At 38.3% G+C, this 18773-nt stretch overlaps 1 protein-coding gene across 1 annotated transcript; it reads left to right on the top strand.

The window, feature by feature from the left end:
• The first annotated feature begins 10604 nt into the window (after window positions 1-10604).
• On the top strand, window positions 10605-18492 carry LOC120344217 (beta-1,3-N-acetylglucosaminyltransferase radical fringe-like). The gene is made up of 8 exons (XM_039413338.2): window positions 10605-11155; window positions 15544-15592; window positions 15976-16018; window positions 16097-16156; window positions 16226-16349; window positions 16724-16824; window positions 16912-17077; window positions 17781-18492. The coding sequence occupies exons 1-8, from the start codon at window positions 10760-10762 to the stop codon at window positions 17964-17966; spliced, it is 1125 nt and encodes a 374-aa protein (XP_039269272.2). The 5' UTR covers window positions 10605-10759; the 3' UTR covers window positions 17967-18492.
• The last annotated feature ends 281 nt before the right edge of the window (window positions 18493-18773 follow it).

Raw genomic sequence — 18773 nt, forward strand, 5'->3', positions numbered from 1 at the left:
ACATACGAGGTCAGGAAAAAAGATGAAAAGTTGCATTCCGCGGTAAAAGGAGTCGCGATAAACCAGAAGTGGTTATCGAGCAGTGACACCCGTGAAATGAAATAGTCTAGCATTAAATTATACAAAAGTAAAAATGAAAAAATCATTGAATCATGATAAGAGTAAAAATACTAACACAAATAGCATATGAATATATTTGCGAGACCGGATATTTCCGGTATCACTAGAAGAAAACGACTCCGAGCGCCAACAGGCAGATAACCAAGGCAACCACAGGACGGATAATTCAAATAGCTAATAAAGGCATTGGATGCCGTCTCTTTTCTCGGTTAGGTGATGCTCGTCTTCTTCATTGGTACTGTCCGAGATGCTCGTCGCGTCCAGATTATCCACTAACATCAATATCCAGTATTTCGTGGAACGGTAAATAGTCACTTTCACTATATAAATATGCATCGGAATTCCCCTCACAGCCGTCGATCTGGAACTCTACGGAATTTCCGACTCCATTCAGCTCATCTGTGAAAACTAAATACGAAAACACGTGAAGATCGCGCGCTACCATCGTCATATAACTCGGAGTCAAATAACTCACTACATGTAACAATATTATTTGTAAGAAATGTTCCCTCATTTAAACATGGGCACTAGGTTGTGTTCCAGGAAAGTCTATCGCAGTATATATTTTTCGCTGTCGCTGCTGATAATAAACAAGAGAGCAATGCTCAAATATATGGACACGCGGAACAATTCTCCGAAAAATCATATTCGGTGACTTACCAGTACCTGTATAAACAACGCACCACATCACAGGAATCAAACAGACAAAAACATCGTGGTCGCAAATTGGTTGACAAAGATATCATCGACGTATTGGAAATGCGCTCCCCCCTATTCTCCCTCCTTTTAATGTAAAAACGCGAAACCTTTAAAGATGGTTAAAAGAAACACAACTCTACCCACCTGCCAAAGTTCATCTTTTTATCTCTTATATTTGTATGGATTTTCAAGCTTTTGACAGCTAGTTAGTTCAGTGTCACCGCGCTAACAGAACTTCTCTATCTTTGAAAACATTGGGCTTGACAAATACTGACATAACACAGTATCAGCATTTGCAAAGTTATAACTACTAGGCATTCTGACATTTGATATATTCCAGTATTCGGATACCGGTACAAATTTTGGTTTTCGTCCGAAGTAGCCAAATCTGGTAAAGGAAATTCATTTCACTACCGGTACCAGGCATTCTGACATTTAATATATTCCAGTGTTCGGCACTTACCGGTACGGGGTAACAGCGTATGGTACCGGTGTTAGAACTAAGACAACGCAGTTACCAGTACGGTATTAGGAATAAAATATTTTACATGTTTCCTGTTTATAATACAATAACTGAATAACCGTATTGGTCTAGTTACGGTCTACATACCGGTACATACTTGGTCTACATACCGGTACTGGTCTACAAGACATACCACAGTCTACAAATATACTGACACCAAGCAAGCAGTCCATGATTTCGAAAAACAAATACCGGTAGCGATGGCGAAGCAGTATTTACCTTTGACGCCACCGGTACCCACAAAAAATTCCGAGTTTCGCATAGAAATAATTTACAGAATCAAACCGGACAGCCAGTGTTCCCATGGATAAAATAATACAGTGTGGCGAACCACTTAACTAATAATAGCCGTTATGAGTCACAATTGTTTTGTTTATGTTTTTGTCACGCATGATTACTTACGTGCTTTTCTTACGATAACTTGTCATTCTGTTTTCTGTTCGCTTGTCGTTAACATTGCTTTGTTATGGATTAAACATCAACATAATTGAAAGTCTTTTTCTTGTTAGAAAGAAGTTAGTTCGCTTCAAATGGTGACCCCGACGTGATAAGCATACTTTTGAGAAAAGAATACGCACATAACGAAGAATATGAGTGAAGACAACAAAGTAGGCATAACAGCGGTATCATTAAAGCTGCCGATTTTCTGGACTAAAAATCCTGCCGTTTGGTTCCACCAAGTCGAAGCGCAGTTCGCTGTTCGAAATATCACAACAGATGAAACAAAATACCACTACGTGGTTGCCGCTCTGGATGACAATACCGCTGCCAGCATTCTTAATGTTCTCAATAACCCGCCGGAAACGAACAAGTACCAAGATCTCAAAGAGAAGCTCACTACTAAATGTTCGCTAACGGATCCTGAACGAGCTGCGCGCCTTTGTTCAATGCCTGGACTAGGGGATGGAACGGCAACGGAACTTATGGACAACATGCTTGCATTGTATCCAGTAGGTAAGACACCTGATTTCTTATTTCGCCATTTGTTCGTCAGTCATCTGCCACCAGACGTCCGGTCTCAACTTACAGACATTTTAACAACCACGGGCGACGATTTTCGGAAGCTGGCAAGGAAAGCAGATGATATTTTAACTGCAAAAGGCTATGAGGTGACAAACGCTGTACAAAAAACCAGTTCGTTCAAACCATCTCATGTTTTGTCTGAAATGTGTTTTTATCACAGGAAATTCGGCAAGAAAGCCAAAAAATGTCGCCCGCCATGTTCTTTTGTGGTTTCGGAAAACGCCATAGCCGACCGTCAGTAACCTCTTTGGCGGTCGGCGATTCAAACCTTTATTACGTCACAGACAAAAACTCTGGACGCAGTTTTTTAGTTGATACGGGTACACAAGTCAGCGTGCTGCCTGCCACCAGTCATGACCGTCGTTACGGGCGACCAGGACAAGCACTTTTGGCAGCTAATGGCACCTCAATTACGACATATGGCACACGAAAAGTGCCTTTGACTATATGCGTTAGAAATTTTATCTGGAAATTCACATTAGCCAATGTTTCACGGGCAATTATCGGGGGAGATTTTTTGCGCTCTCACGGACTTTTGGTTGACATCAGGGGCAAACGGCTTATCGAGGCAAGCACATACGCTTGTATTCCAACCAGAACGATTACTGGCACCCCGCCTTGCCTTCACTACGTAGCCGAAAACGATTTTGCCAAAATTCTGAACGAATTTCCTGATTTAACGCGCCCCACATTCAGCCACCCGACCACTGCACACGGGGTAAAGCATCATATTGTTACAGAAGGCCCCCCGGTGCACGCAAAGGCTCGAAGATTGCACCCCGATAAGCTAGCCGCGGCAAAAGCAGAGTTTGATAACATGATTGAACTCGGAATCATCCGACCCTCAAATAGCCCCTGGGCGTCTGCGCTTCACATCGTACCTAAACAGGACGGCGGGTGGCGCCCATGTGGAGACTACAGACGTCTCAATGATATGACCGTGCCTGACCGCTACCCAGTCCCAAACATACAAGATTTTACGGCCCGTCTTGCGGGAAGGACAATTTTCTCTAAAGTGGATCTTGTTCGCGGTTATCATCAAATACCTATTCATGAACAAGATATCCCCAAAACTGCCATTATCACACCGTTTGGCCTATTTGAATTTCTCCGCATGCCGTTTGGGCTTAAAAACGCCGCCCAGGTATTCCAGCGTTTAATGGATACCATCTGTCGAGGTTTGCCTTTCGTATTTGTCTATCTTGACGACATCCTTATCGCCAGTACGTCTAAAGATCAACACAAAAAGGACTTGCAAAATCTTTTCCAAAGGCTAAAAAGTCACGGTATGGTTATCAATCCTGCCAAATGTAAATTCGGTTTAAGCGAATTAGAGTTCCTGGGACATACTGTTACAAAAGAGTGTGCTTTTCCTCTCCCCAATAAAGTGAAGGCGATAACTAATTTCCCTCGCCCTTCATCTGTAAAAGGCCTTCAAGAGTTTCTTGGCATGGTTAATTTCTATCATCGGTTTTTGCCCAAAGCTGCCCAAATAATGCAACCACTATTCGCAGCACTTTCCGGCCTGCCCAAGAAGTCGAAGGTTTTGCCCGAATGGACTGACAGTATGATATGTGCATTTGAAAAAACTAAGAAAGTACTGGCAAATGCAGTTATGCTTACACATCCACAACCAAACGCACCAACTGCCCTCACAGTCGACGCTTCGGACGTTGCCTTAGGAGGTGTTCTCGAGCAAAAGTTAAATGATCTTGGAAGCCAATTGCATTTTATAGTAGACAGCTACGCAAACCCGAGACGAAATACAGTGCATTTGACAAGGAACTTTTGGCCGTTTACTTAGGAATACGACATTTTCGTTATTTTCTCGAAGCACGACCCTTCACGGTTTTCACAGATCACAAACCCCTCACTTTTGCTATGGCAAAAGTCTCTGAGCCATGGTCAGCGCGACAACAGCGTCACCTCAACTTCATATCTGAATACACAACAGATATACAACATATTTCCGGTAAGGATAATACTGTCGCCGACGCCCTGTCGCGCGCGGTCATCAATGACGGCATCGATTATGAAATTATGGCCGCAGATCAACTAAACGACAAGGATACACAGGCTTACCGCACTGCTATCACCGGCCTTCGTGTCGAAGATGTCCCTTTTTGCAACGGCAAATTTACATTGCTGTGTGACGTATCTACGGGTAGACCACGACCTATAGTGCCTGCCAGCTGGCGCAGAAAAATTTTTGATGCGGTTCACGGGCTCTCGCATCCAGGCATACGTACCACTCGCAAACTGATCTCACAAAAATTTGTGTGGCATGGTCTTTCCAAACAAATTGGACAATGGGCCAAAACATGCCTGGAATGCCAAAAGTCTAAAATAAATCGTCATATACGGGCCCCTTTAGAAGATTTCAAAATGCCAGACAAACGTTTTGACCATATCAACATTGACTTAGTTGGTCCTTTACCACCATCACAAGGATACAATTACCTTCTTACAATAGTAGATCGTTTCACAAGGTGGCCAGAAGCCATTCCCCTCAAAGACATATCAACTATGTCTTGTGCCCGAGCTTTCCTGTCAAATTGGGTTGCCCGTTTTGGTGTTCCACTTCATATTTCTTCTGACCGAGGATCACAGTTCATTTCAGGCCTTTGGTCTGCTGTTGCCGAATTATTGGGAACAAAAATTCATCACACTACAGCCTACCACCCACAGGCAAATGGTTTGGTAGAACGTTTTCATCGAACAATGAAATCTGCCATTAAGGCACGACTCAATGATTCAAACTGGTTGGACGTGCTTCCATGGGTTTTATTGGGAATCCGCACAGCTCCGAAAGAAGATCTTACGGCATCGTCAGCTGAGCTTGTTTATGGCGCTCCCCTCACTGTCCCCGGTGATTTCATATCAGACTCTAAAGACAATAGCTGCCCGACCACAAATCTTCGGCTTCTCAGAGAAAGAGTAGGATCATTGGCTCCAATTCCTACGTCGCACCATGGTCCTTTCAGAGCAAGAATGCCAGCCGCACTCAATCAAGCCAAATTCGTGTTTATTCGTCGTGACGCACACCGATCTCCTTTACAAAGACCTTATGAAGGACCATTCGAAGTTTTGCAACGTGGGAATAAAACTTTCAAAGTACAGATTGGAAACCGAAGCGAAACTATTTCTGTTGACAGGTTAAAGCCAGCTCATCTTGATCTCGACCATCCTGTTTCTGTATCCATTCCTAAACCAAGAGGACGTCCTCCAATCCCTAAAACAACAACGAACAATCAGCGTTCTACAGACGATTGTTCATCCGAACCTACAACCGGTTATGATTACAGAACCAAATTTGGTAGAAAAACTCGTAAACCCACTAGATTTTTATAACTCATTCCGTCTGGGGGGGTAGTGTGGCGAACCACTTAACTAATAATAGCCGTTATGAGTCACAATTGTTTTGTTTATGTTTTTGTCACGCATGATTACTTACGTGCTTTTCTTACGATAACTTGTCATTCTGTTTTCTGTTCGCTTGTCGTTAACATTGCTTTGTTATGGATTAAACATCAACATAATTGAAAGTCTTTTTCTTGTTAGAAAGAAGTTAGTTCGCTTCAACAGCGAAATTTTAGACGAAATATCAGATTTCATGCGAAATTTAGAAATAAATAAAAGTAATAGCCTTCTGGCAAAAAAATCTATCTTTACTCACTGAAAATTTCAAAGCAATTGGTCCAGTATTCGAAGAGAAAAGCGATTTTTTAATGATAATGACAAAGAAAATGATAACAACAAAATTTTGAAACGATCGTTATGGCCACTAAACGTGTCCAATAATTAATTCCATGTATTATTCCCAGTCCCATATTTTATTGAGCCAACTTGGCTATATATTCTGACCAATAATCTGGCATCCGTAAATTCTCCAACACGTCGCTCTCTTCTTTTCGTGGTTTTAGTGAGTGCACCTCTGTCATTAAGCTCCGGAATTTGTCATTTGTAAGTCCTATTTTTCATGCCTGTTCTTGTTTATTTAGTTAATATTTAGAGTGATAGTCATCTAATTAGATTAAATTGTGTGTAACTGCCGGGATAAACTGACTCACCGATGTCCATTACTACTGCGATAATGTAATAAAGTCAAAGCAACAAATGTCAGAATGTTGGATGGTGTATTTGGGATCGGGCTTTTTAGGTATTTCTGGTGTTGCCCGCACATTAAATCACACAATATCACTCCAGATTCCTGGTTAGGTGATAGCACTAGGGATTTCCTACATTATTTGCCGAAGCATTTTTAAGTACAGTAGAGCATCCTTTCTCAGCTTTCTGGACTTCATACTTTCATTATTCAATCACTACAACTACTTACCGGTAGCTAGCGTCCAGATAATGAAATATATATTTAAGTACACCCTACTTGAATCAGAAAGTCTTCCTCATCGAAGAGTGTCGCAACGACAATAGCGCCTTTAAATTGGAACTCGAGGCTGCGCGTGGCCGCACACGACAAGCTACAAGTAATAATCTAACAAGCCTATTGTATCATACCTATTTCAACAACAACTATGTAGTGCATGTAAAATTGGGTAAAAGCAGAAATATATAGCAGCATCAGACGGGGCAGATTGAGTCACCCAACGAGCCAGATTTGGCCCGCGAGCCGTAGTCTGCCCATGTCATCGCTAGACTAAAGCTGCACCTGGCTGACAGAATTGAGGTCGACGGTGCATTGGATGTGTGCTGTTACAATATAGCAGGGCTACTCCACTATTTTTACCGAAGATCCGCATACAAAACATTTGGGTCCGGTCTTTCCAGAAGTTAATTTTCAACATCCTTAAACACGCACTTCCTCGACCGACTAATGATCATTAGCTAATCAAGATCGTTTATTATGGCGTTTTCATATATATTTAAATCTATAAAAAAGATTTTATAAAAGGAAACTTTAAAAGTGGGGCTAATGATTCAAAATAAAAAATTACGCGCGTTCCGAATCGAATCCCCGAAAGTAGGCTTGCACGGAATTACGGAATTATTTCGAGTTACGGAAGGGAAGTTACGAATTACGTAAAGTCGTAATTAATGGTCGAGCGCTTTCGCGATTGAAACGAGCTCTCTTCAAAGCAGGCAATTCCGTCGATTGTAAAAAGTGAAAGTTTAAAAAGTAGAAGAAGTTAGAGCTTCGGTATTTGCAGCCGTTTTTCTCACTTTTCTCTCTCTTGCCAATACGTCACCGTGATAATTAATGTCGCGCTTATCAAACTTAGCAATATGACGACGGAAGAGAAATTGCGTAATGAACCAACGCAACTTCGTCTTTTCGGCATCGGTAAAGCGATTGAGACGGCAGAGAAACAACAATATGACGGGATTTCCCGCGATCCTGTAAAAATCAGCAATATGACGACGGAAGAGAAATTGCGTAATGAACCAACGCAACTTCGTCTTTTCGGCATCGGTAAAGCGATTGAGACGGCAGAGAAACAACAATATGACGGGATTTCCCGCGATCCGGTTAAAATCCTTTGCGGACCGTTGACGGTCCGCGGACCGGCGGTTGGGAACCACTGTTTTAGGATACTTAAATCGAATCCTATTCTATTTTTATAGTTACCCGTATATTTAAATAATGGGATTTCTCCACCGCAATGCATGATTGAAATTGAAAAAAAAGCTAAATTGTAGCCTAAATATTTAATGTATAACTATCTTTGTGCAGTATTTGATTGAAAATGTCCTGATCATTGGATTATATTTAACCAAGGCAAAGTGATTTAAGAATTTTGACGATCGTTTTTTTGTTTTTAACAGTTCAATATTCTCAATTTAACTACTATCAAGTATGAGCCAGTGTGTTTATTCTGTGCGAGAACCATTTTCAATTACAAAACCTTGATGTTCTGTTACCGGTTTTATCGTTTTATATCAGTCCGGACTTCTTGCTCAATATATTTTCCACAATGCCTCGCAATATTTCGGCCAAATATGATTAACTGTCTTTACCAAATGCGGCAACTTATTTTGATTCTTGAAAACCACCGACACTCGACCAAATTTGTGTCAATCTTGGCCGATAGGATCGTCGACTTGAGTTAGGAAAATAAGTTAATTTTTTCGTGAGTGCAAAATAAATGTCACAATATGCATTTTTTTGCGATATAACTTTGTATTTCCGGAAAAGCCATATCATATAAGTACGGTATTTAAATTATGCGCAAATAATTAATATTTGATCTAAATTTGTTGCAAATAATGTTACAACATTTAGGCCGCGAAATGACTAAATGTAAAATGAAGCATGGTAATCGGAATAACGTCAATAAGTCGGCATCAATAATTATTATAAAATGCTGACTAGGTAGTAAAGTCGAATAATGTTAAAAACGGTGCAATAACAAGTCTTCGTCGCGAGGCAAGCGCAAGTATAATCAAACGAGAGAATACGCTCGTCGTGGCATTGATAAATTGGAAACCCGACATTTTTTTGAATACGATTTAAAAAAAGTCAACTATCGTTTCATAAATATCCGTATACCAGTGTCGGTAATGATAAAATTGGGACGGTTAATTTGCGAAGGTGATAAAGGAAATCAAAGCTAGCACAAAAAATAAAAATCAGAATAAAATTAATTTGAATTCACTCCTGTCTTAAGATCTGTCGCCGACGTGTAGTACTGCCAGGAATATGAAAACCCAAACTCGATGTCCCAATCGAAAATGAAGCGGATTCAATTGGTTGTTATGATAGGTTTAAATGTGTGAAAAAATATCGCAATTACGGGGTCATTACGTAATCGATTTGGCCGTAATTACGGAATTGATTTTTGTCAATTACGTGCAAGCCTACCCGAAAGGTCCGGATTCGGGCCGCGGTCCGCCAATTGAGTAGCCCTGCAATAGAGTACTACGCAACTGTCAGAAGACGATTTGAGATGGTCGACCGTGTAGGTCTAACTTTTGCTACTGATCAGTGGTCACTCTAATTATGTCCAATACTTGGGACAAGAAGCGATTTTACAATCTGGCATTTAGAAACAAATAGTAATAGATAGGATTTACATATTCATCTTGGGGGTGAACCACGGCCGGTCCACGTCGGGTATGGGATAAGTTAGCCAGGTAGTTTGTTTTCAGATGCATGGGCTTGATGGTGGAGGAAACCGTGACCGACCAGCAGTTGTGTGACACATCTAACACGATGCACCACACTGCCGAGATATTGTTATATTCGTTAGTCTTCTTGTTTTGGCGACTTTTTGTTGGGAACGTCATGGAAAAGGACGCAATTTCATTATACCGGTAGGTTGGACTCCTTGAGGTAGTTATTTTACTTTCGTGTCCATATATGAATGTCCATATCGTATATGTGCAATACTCTCTTGTTTTCACAGAGAAATCTGATAATCGCTCACAAAAATATTCACTATCCAGCCACTGCGCCACGACTGTGGTTGTTTGACATATTTTCGTTTAAAAGCCGGAGTCGTATTTTTAAACTCTTCAAAATTTAAATTCTGAATGTCCGAGAATCGGAATTTTCTACAAAAAATCAAAACAATTTTAGGCTGACTAAGCTTTCTTCACAGTCCATAAATATATAACCTGAAGATTTTATTACCAAAAAATTAATTTCATTCGAGAATTTGGAGCTGTAGTCGAAACTTCCACCAACTTGAACTCAGAGTCGTTTATATTATAAATTTCCCTCGAGGTCACGGGCCGCGCACCTTATCCACTAACCTTGATAATATATATGTGTCATTTCGTTTGTTATCGAATTACCTTTTAGGGTGTCACGTATGCAATTCATGAAAATAAGGATATCTTGCTTTTGATATAAAATCCACAAATATCAGATATTAATATATATATATTTAAAAAATATATGGTTATTTGGTTGATTAAATTTTTTAATACTCGAAATACAATGAGTATTGGTTGCCTATAAATCAGTAAAATAGCGCACAATCTACCAGTTTTCTAAAAAAAAATTGTTTATTGCCCTAAAAACTTATATTTTCTTCAAAACGTATGATAAGGTGACTAACCAATGTGCAAGTAGTCAGAAATACGTTACATTTCAAAAGTGGATACATTTTTTCAAGAATGTTTGTGTGGAAATTTTGAGGCATTTCTGATACTAATGATTTTCTTAGCCAGAGATCATGGTTTACCGCACCAAAAAGATTTTATAGATTGCCCAGTCTCTTATAGGATTGATATAAAATCTTATCCTACTTGACCGAAGTCTGTAATTGCTGAATCGATATTTGTCTGGAGTCAAGTTATTGTCGTCGGTTCTGAGCGTATTCGCTAAATTTCTCTCGCTGTGTTCAAGCGAGAGAATTACGACTGTCGACTTATGCGAGGAGCGTCGCTTTCGCGCATTTCAATTTACGTTGTCTTCAGAAGCTTCACCGCGAAATGGACAACCGATTTCGTTTTAGAGTAGCTTGGACATTTGTGGCTTTAATATGTGTCACAACGTGGGTATGCTTGACAGCAGTTTTGTACATCTCGCATGAAAAATTTCGTTTACAAAATTATTATTTCTACGAAAGAGAATTTAGTAAAAATGAGGCAGATGTTGGAATTAAATATCGCCACATCCCGCCCAAAAAAGAAAACATTTTGCCCAAGGACGAAGATTTGTTTGAATCTCGAAGTCTCTCTGGATTTCCTAGTATCAGTTATGCAGATTATCCAGATGACATCATAGCTCTTCATGACGTATTTATTAGCGTTAAAACAAGTGAGAAATTTCATTCCACGCGATTGGATCTTATTCTTCGTACTTGGTGGAACACAGCAAAAGAACAAGTATGTATGATATTGAATAACTTCAATTATTCGCTTATTCAGTTTTTCAAGCCAAATTCTTTCAAGCGCATTATATGCAGCCATTTCCGGCGGAGATTGGTACAATGTCGCAGCAATCAAGAGCGTTTTCGAAAATAGAACTATGAATTGCTGTTATGGCTTTCTTACATTTTTATTGAAACCATCCATATTAATATTGTGTCACTACCGTCATACTCTACGATTCCATCACTCACGAATAATTATCACAGCAAATAAAATTATCGTTATACTTTTGTAACCTCATACATGTGCTAAATTTATCGTTTTTGGATCATGATGTTTTTTAAAACTATAATGTTTCCAACTTTATAAGGGTAGGACAACGTCGAAAAATTATTTTGCATGAATAATCATGAAGTCAGGTGTATTTCACGTTTATTTATTTTTCAAGCCATTCACCTTACTCTTTGTTTAAAGTGTACCGTCTGACACCTGCCCTTCCACTACATAAATTATTTAGTGACCGAGTAGTCTGCGAAACACGTCTATAGACTAATATAGAGTTTGGTATTGCAATACATAAAATTTTACTCGATATACAAACGAGCACAATGGAATATAATATATATATATATAGTGTATTTAGGACTATGCTTTACGTAATCTTCATAAAACGCTTTTTGAATGCTAAAATGAAAAATCGTATGAAAATTTTGGATTTCGAACAGAATTTTCTTTACATTCGTACATGCATCAATTATACTTTTGCCAAGTTAGTTAGTATATTTCCAAAGGATACCATTGGAAATAGGTTCCGTGGGCTCGTAATCCAGCCTTTAAAATATTGATACTATTTACTTCTCGTTAGCACTTTTCAAATAACTGATGCAGTGAATATTTAATAACACTATATATTTCCTTATTGGCGTTCAGAAATCGTGCAATTCTCGGCAACTGCGCAAATTTAAGGTCAACATAATATTGTAACTGTAGTCATTCAGTAAATACTGTTCATAACGTCAATAATTTTGATTCATCCCACGGCATATATTACTCTTAAAGTCATTTTATATTTTTGTTGTTGTATTGGCAATATATTCTTATAGCACGGGTTAATTTAATTTATTTCGTCGATTCATTTCTGCGGAACATGCTTTTGTGATGAAAGAAAAAAATTATATGTTTCAGACAATGAAAATCTCGAAATTTTTTCAACTAGGAGATTAACTATTATCCTTTTGATTTGGCAAAGACAGCTAATTGAGACTCGTGAATGACAATTGATATAGATCTTTGCAATCCCGCGCCAAGTCAATGCGGCTTTTTCTACCCTACTTCTATCTAGCATAGGGCTTTTATCCACTGAAATTAAAATACAGGCTCTTTATAATGAGACTTGAACACAATAGTGAAGTTTCCCCAGCAGAAAGTTGGTTAGAGTGTCATTACATTCGCGTGCTTGGAAAGAACAATGATAAACCGCCACAGTGACGAATATATTTGATAATACCTAAGTCTAAATCGGCCAGACCGAAAACTCTAAGAATCAAAATTCCAATAACTACCAAATTTTACATGCCGTCTTGCATAGGCCTAAAAATAAAAGCATTGTCAGGTTTATTTTTTACTATAGGTCCATAATAATGCCTTTGAAACTGTTTAACAAGAAGGTGTTTCGAATTCATCCAAGTAATATATTACTTTTAAAATGGACAAAATGTATGAGGCATAATTATTATAATGTCTTGTTCCACACTCGCGACCTACGATGTCGAGAGTACGTGTAACAGATACTCGCCAATTGTATAAAGAATTCCACACCAACGGCACGAATCTATGAAGCGATTTAATTCCCGCTAAGCCATTGTATATAATGAAATATAATACAAAATTCCACCTGATGAGTGTGTTGTGTCGGTAGGCTATGTTCTGTTGCAAAACGATATGGTCGTCTTCAATCAAAATGGCTATAAGTCAAACATGCCATCTCAAAGACAAAGAATAAAAATCAATCGACCTTATTTACAACGTGAAATAGTTCAATTTGGAAACTTTTTCGAATTCTAGGCATATATTTGGTTGATAGTGCAACGTGTATATCGCCAAATGCATGTTCAAGTTTCCACTCATAAAACACACTGCGGCAGTAGCCAAATAGATCAATATTTTTATTTGTACTGTCAGATAGTAATTTGTTGTTCGAGCTGTAAAATCAATAATTTCAGGAAATTGGTTATTGAAACAAATTACATACATCGATGATGTCCGGATTTGCGAGTGAATAAAAAATGTACACCATACAGTCATAATTATTAACAGACTAAACTGGATGGTCAGGCAACATAGAGCACTAAAAGTGCGAATGCAAAGTTGAAGTCAGAATTCGTTGCACGAAAGTCATTGGTACGAAGTATCTTAGGTGAGAGCACTTGAATTACCATTTCCCAGAGAACTGGCGGGCCGATCCTGACGAAATTTGGCATGAAGCGGGGGGTAGTTACCAAACTGACACAGAAAATTTTTGGGAGCGATCGGGCCAAAGGAAGTGGGCCAAAACGGGATTTTCGTGGCCCGGAGCTCCTTATTGGTCAATCGGCTGTCAATCAAGTCACGCAAGAGTGATTTTGGGGTTTAGAGGCCGTTTAGCTCTGTTTGCGGGGCCAGAAAGCGTTTGCCCGAGTATTGGGAATTTATCCAAGTAATATTGGGGGTGGGGGCACCGCCACCGCCCCCTCAGTGGTGAGAAAACGTGTGGAAAGCCACGCCCACTTAGGTAATATGGTTTTTGGGCGATTAGGAGCACTTGGAATCGGTTTTCGGGCAAAGTGATGCCTAAATATCAAAGGGACTAATTAATAGAATATATTACCACCCGAACTTTGGGGATTCCCCTTCCCCGTAACGGTCCAGTGAGCTCGGAATGTTGCGCTTGAGATTTGAGATATTGAGAAAAAAAAATACATAGGTAGGTTGAGAAAATTTAGTTTAATACTTTTTTGAAAAATTTTTTTTGCTCCCAAGCCTCCGTCACGGTCTAGTGATTTTGGCCTTTTGCCGGCTTCTGGAAGGTCTTATCAATAATCTAAAGGCATGGGCATGATCAGAAAAATTATTCCAATCACGTATCAGCGGAATTTTTTTTCTAGTAGCCTTCAGTCACGGTCCAGTGATTTTCTGCCATATCTCGAGAACGGTAATAGATGGGGGTCTCATATTTGGGGTGTACAAGGTAGTTGGAGTGAAGTTTATGCCTAAAAAATTTCGTCACGGTCGAGTGATCACGGACTTTAAAATTAATAAAAATCGACATCCATCAAGAGTGATCAGTTTATGATGTGTTGTTTAAACTACTTAATGAACAAAAGTGGCTGGGGGCTACGCGCCGGACGAATTCCCGCCATTCGTCCGGCGCAACGACCCTGATGCATCCAACAAACTCATAATGAAACATACGCTCGTTTATACTCAATTATCTTCCTTACATTTCCCCTCGCGGGTAGCGCAGCGACCGTCCCTGGATACCATGTCAAATTTTGTTTATGGTTTACTTGTACCAAATCACTTTGTATCAGATTTTATTTCGTTATTCATGGGCCCACTAGCCAAGTGGCGTTAACTATTTTAGTATCATATGATAGGGGTCTTGACCTTTAATCTCTCGTGAGCCCTGCAACCAACTCTTAGCGACCGGGGATCTAAAAGATTGGCTAGGCCAATATTTCCCAACCTTTGGGTCGCCAAAAAATTTCCCTGGGTCGCCTGTTTTTCCAACAAAAACTTTTGAAGTTACTGCTTTTATTTTCTATCTGAATTTAGTTGTTCATTTTATATTTATATATTGGAGTGTTGCTCAATCGTAATTGAATATGTGGGAAGTATTAAAACGCAAAAAACTTGGCATCTGCTATTATTAGTCAGTCAGTAAATTTTGTGACCATTTGAGGAATAAGAAATTACATACCGCATATAGTATTTGAGCATATCATTAGGTCGCAAGATTTTACAAAATTTATTTGGTGCTCCCGAAGTATGTAACCGAGATGGCGACACGGAATGTAGGATGTATACCAGGTTAGGGTTAACATAATTTCAGGTACAAATACTACGGGAATAACTTAGCTAGTCCCCGAACTCGTAATAGAACTAAAATAAGGAAAATTGGAATAAAATTATCGCCTAATCCTAGCCTGGTACACATGCTACGTGTCTGTGTCCGCCATCTTGGTTCACATACTTCGGGAGTACCATTTATTTTTTTTAATTGGGTTGCTTGAAAAAAGGTTGAAAACCACTGGGTCAGTCTATGTGCCAAAGGTATGGAATTACCTCATGCCAAAAGTCCGGTTGTCAATTTGTTTTTGATCATGTCAAAAATTGTTCTTTTGATCACGTTTTTTCATGTTTAGATATACATATTTACTGATGTGGATGACAATCAACTGAAAAACAGAACAGGTACATGATGCGTGAACACGCTTTCGCCCATTACTGCAATGGTCCAGCGCTGACACAAATGGCACGATTTACTGTGTAAAATCATTAGTCAGTATTCAGTAACTATTAAATATATGTTTTTATTTTAGGGTGGAAATAAGTGGGTAAGGTTAACAAATATGTTTGCATAATGAGGTCGTACAGTATAAATTGGGTAATTCTATTGGTATTTTGACACAACAATTTATTTTTATTCCGTGGACAGAAAGACCGATAAAATGGCCTAGGAATAGCCATCTTATTGTTCACGTGGGCAAAATAGATGAATATAAAGTGTGTTGCGAAAACCAATCACCAGCAATTAAATATGAATCGAAATGTTTACTCGTTATTATTTTTTTCAGACGGTCATATCATCAATACTAAATGTAGGAGAACTCATCACAGGTGAAGGATCATTTTAATATGTCATTGTATTTTCAATTATTCCACATTTCATTATTTCATTTTTTTTATTTTTTCTAGGCAAGATCTAAGCTGTAAGATAGGACAAGAATACGATGCATTTATTGAAAGCGGGAAAAAGTAAGATAAAATTTGGGATTTTAGGTTAAATTTTATATAATACTGTATGTTTATAGTATATTTCTTCAGGTGGTGGTGCCATTTTGACGACGACAATTACGTCAATGTGGATGCGCTGCTACGTTCCTTACGTAATTACAACTGGAAATCAGACGTTTACCTCGGAAAACCGAGTATTAATCACGTGGTAGAGGTATATAAATTTTTGTAGTTTTAAAATTTAACTATAGCTATATCCGCGGATATTAGCGGCTGTAAATGAATAGGGGCCGCTGCTTCAGAAATTTTCAATCTTTATTCTCTGTTTGCGTCTCTGTTATCGTATATGGTGGTAAAAAATTTTCAATATTTTACAAGTATATATTTTAATTATCACTTTGCACTGCATCTGCTTAGGAAAGCGGTTTGGGAATTGCCAGATTAACAGAAAGTTACTGTGGTTTATGGTTAAATTTGTAAATTAAATCCAGCTTATTCAGGCTTTAATCACATTATAATTTATTAACTCAATTTTTATATAATTTTATTGTACATCGGGCATTATTACAAATATTTATTCCAATTCAGGCAATATATAAAGGGAATAAAGTGCATTTCTGGTTTGCAACTGGAGGAGCTGGAGTTTGTATTTCAAGGAGTCTCGGGGAAAAGATGAATTCATGGAGCAGGTAGACTCGGTTTTCGCCCATATTCTTGTAGTTGTTATGAACTCACATTTATGTCCACCGACGATAAAAGAGATTACTTTACTTCAGGCACGGCAAATTTCAAGCAACTTCCGAGCGTTTGAAGTTGCCAGACGATTGCACACTCGGCTTCATAATAAACAATCGTCTCGGGGTTGAACTAACAAAGGTTGATGAATTTCACTCTCATCTGGAACAACTGTCACTAATTCAGCAAGATAAACTATCTCAGCAGGTATAACTGTGGTACACGATTTAATTGAAGCGGAGCTCCATAAATACCAACTTTTTACCGAAATGTTATGTAACCAGTTATTCTAACATGTACTAGAGTACTAGACTACCAATGTGCTGCATATTTTGCTTGAAACGCTTAGTATCGATCATTATCACTTATTTAAACCTCCGGTAATGGATTCAATAACAAAATTATATTTAAATACTTTTCATTTTGAATATACAGTATACTGTATAATGAATTACAGCAGTTTATAATTGACCTCTTCAAAGAATTGGATTTCGTTCTTATCAATTTTCTCGAGAACTGAGAAAGCTTTGTCAATATTCGAATATCACTGTGGAAACCAATTAATCACCGCTGCAGTGAAAGTATCGCTATTTTACTCTGCTCAATGAGAATTTCATTGCTCTGCTGTAATACTTTTTAAACACTCCAAAGTACTGACAAGCTAACCTACGCGAAGTACTTGGCGCCGTTATCTTTTTATTCTCAATGTAAAAAGATTCCAGCGTTTTATACGGATACGTAATGTGTATAACAACGATAGTATCAATCCTCATCCTATACCTTTCAGAAATCGGAAAGACGAAAATATTCGTCCAACTTGCAACCATACCTTTCACCAGGCGATACTTTTCAAGGGAATATATTTGAATAGTTCTGTAAATATATAACCATCAACTTCTGTATGTTGTAGGTTTCCCTCAGCTATTTCATTGACGAGGATAAAGGTTCAAATGTTATCGAGCTTGATAAAAAGATCTCCGCATATTCTATAGAAGACGATCCAACTCGTTTCTTGTCCCTACACTGCCTAATAAATCCTAAAGTTGGTTGGTGTTCAAAAGAGAAAGCCATGCAACGAAACCAAGTCAACGTTTGATGACGTTATTTTCAACAAGCATACTACATAGTGGTTATTATTGATTATTTCTTTAGTTAGAGGTATTCATATAAATTTTCACTGGGAGGATCGGGGTTTTGGAAAGTTTTGTTTGGCTGTATATTGGCAGTCTTTGTCTACTTTCATAAATTGAGATTTCAAACTTGGTTATCATTCTAGCCAGTTAAATGTGCAATGAATTTGCGTACAGCCCATACTATTTTACACCTTTACGCACTACACATTTTTGCGTATAATTATGTAAAACCAATACGACAACCTATCTATTCTATGCAAATTTAAGCCATATATCTTATTGACTTGCATGCCAAGAAAAACACATGAAAGTCGGGAGGTAGCTTGGTTCTTTAGTTCGATATTGTCTTGTTAACACTGTGATTTTGATTTGTTTCAACTAATATTGAATTTTAGTGAAACCATACAATACTTTTTGATGTGTATCGTTTTAATTTCTGTGTTTAACACTTGCCATTTTTTTTAATTTTGTTTATTAGTTTTTCTAAAATAAATTATGTTCGATCAACTTGTTATTTTGGCAGGCAATGCAAGGTTCTTATAAAACTTATGAAAATGGACATTTATATAATTATAGTTGAACCCCAAATGTTATGTTTCTCACAAGATGAATAGGATTGAGAAACTACTGAAAATTGTATTAATCTTCATCCAAACATTCTTCAAAAAGCCATGCTCTGCATAAGAAATTATTCGAGAGTATACTATTATTTATTTTCACATTTACTTTGAACATGGCTCTTTAAAAGCGACTATTCATGAAAGTATTGC

Source organism: Styela clava, chromosome 1 (assembly GCF_964204865.1).
Source record: "Styela clava chromosome 1, kaStyClav1.hap1.2, whole genome shotgun sequence".
In the NCBI taxonomy this organism is placed as follows: Eukaryota; Metazoa; Chordata; class Ascidiacea; order Stolidobranchia; family Styelidae; genus Styela; species Styela clava.

Excerpts from the sequence above, each read along its gene's own strand:
- LOC120344217 (XM_039413338.2), top strand. The coding sequence starts at position 10,760 with ATGGACAACCGATTTCGTTTTAGAGTAGCTTGGACATTTGTGGCTTTA. Across the intron at positions 15,593-15,975 it reads TCAACTGAAAAACAGAACAG|ACGGTCATATCATCAATACT; the intron begins GTACATGATGCG and ends TATTTTTTTCAG. Across the intron at positions 16,019-16,096 it reads TGTAGGAGAACTCATCACAG|GCAAGATCTAAGCTGTAAGA; the intron begins GTGAAGGATCAT and ends TATTTTTTCTAG.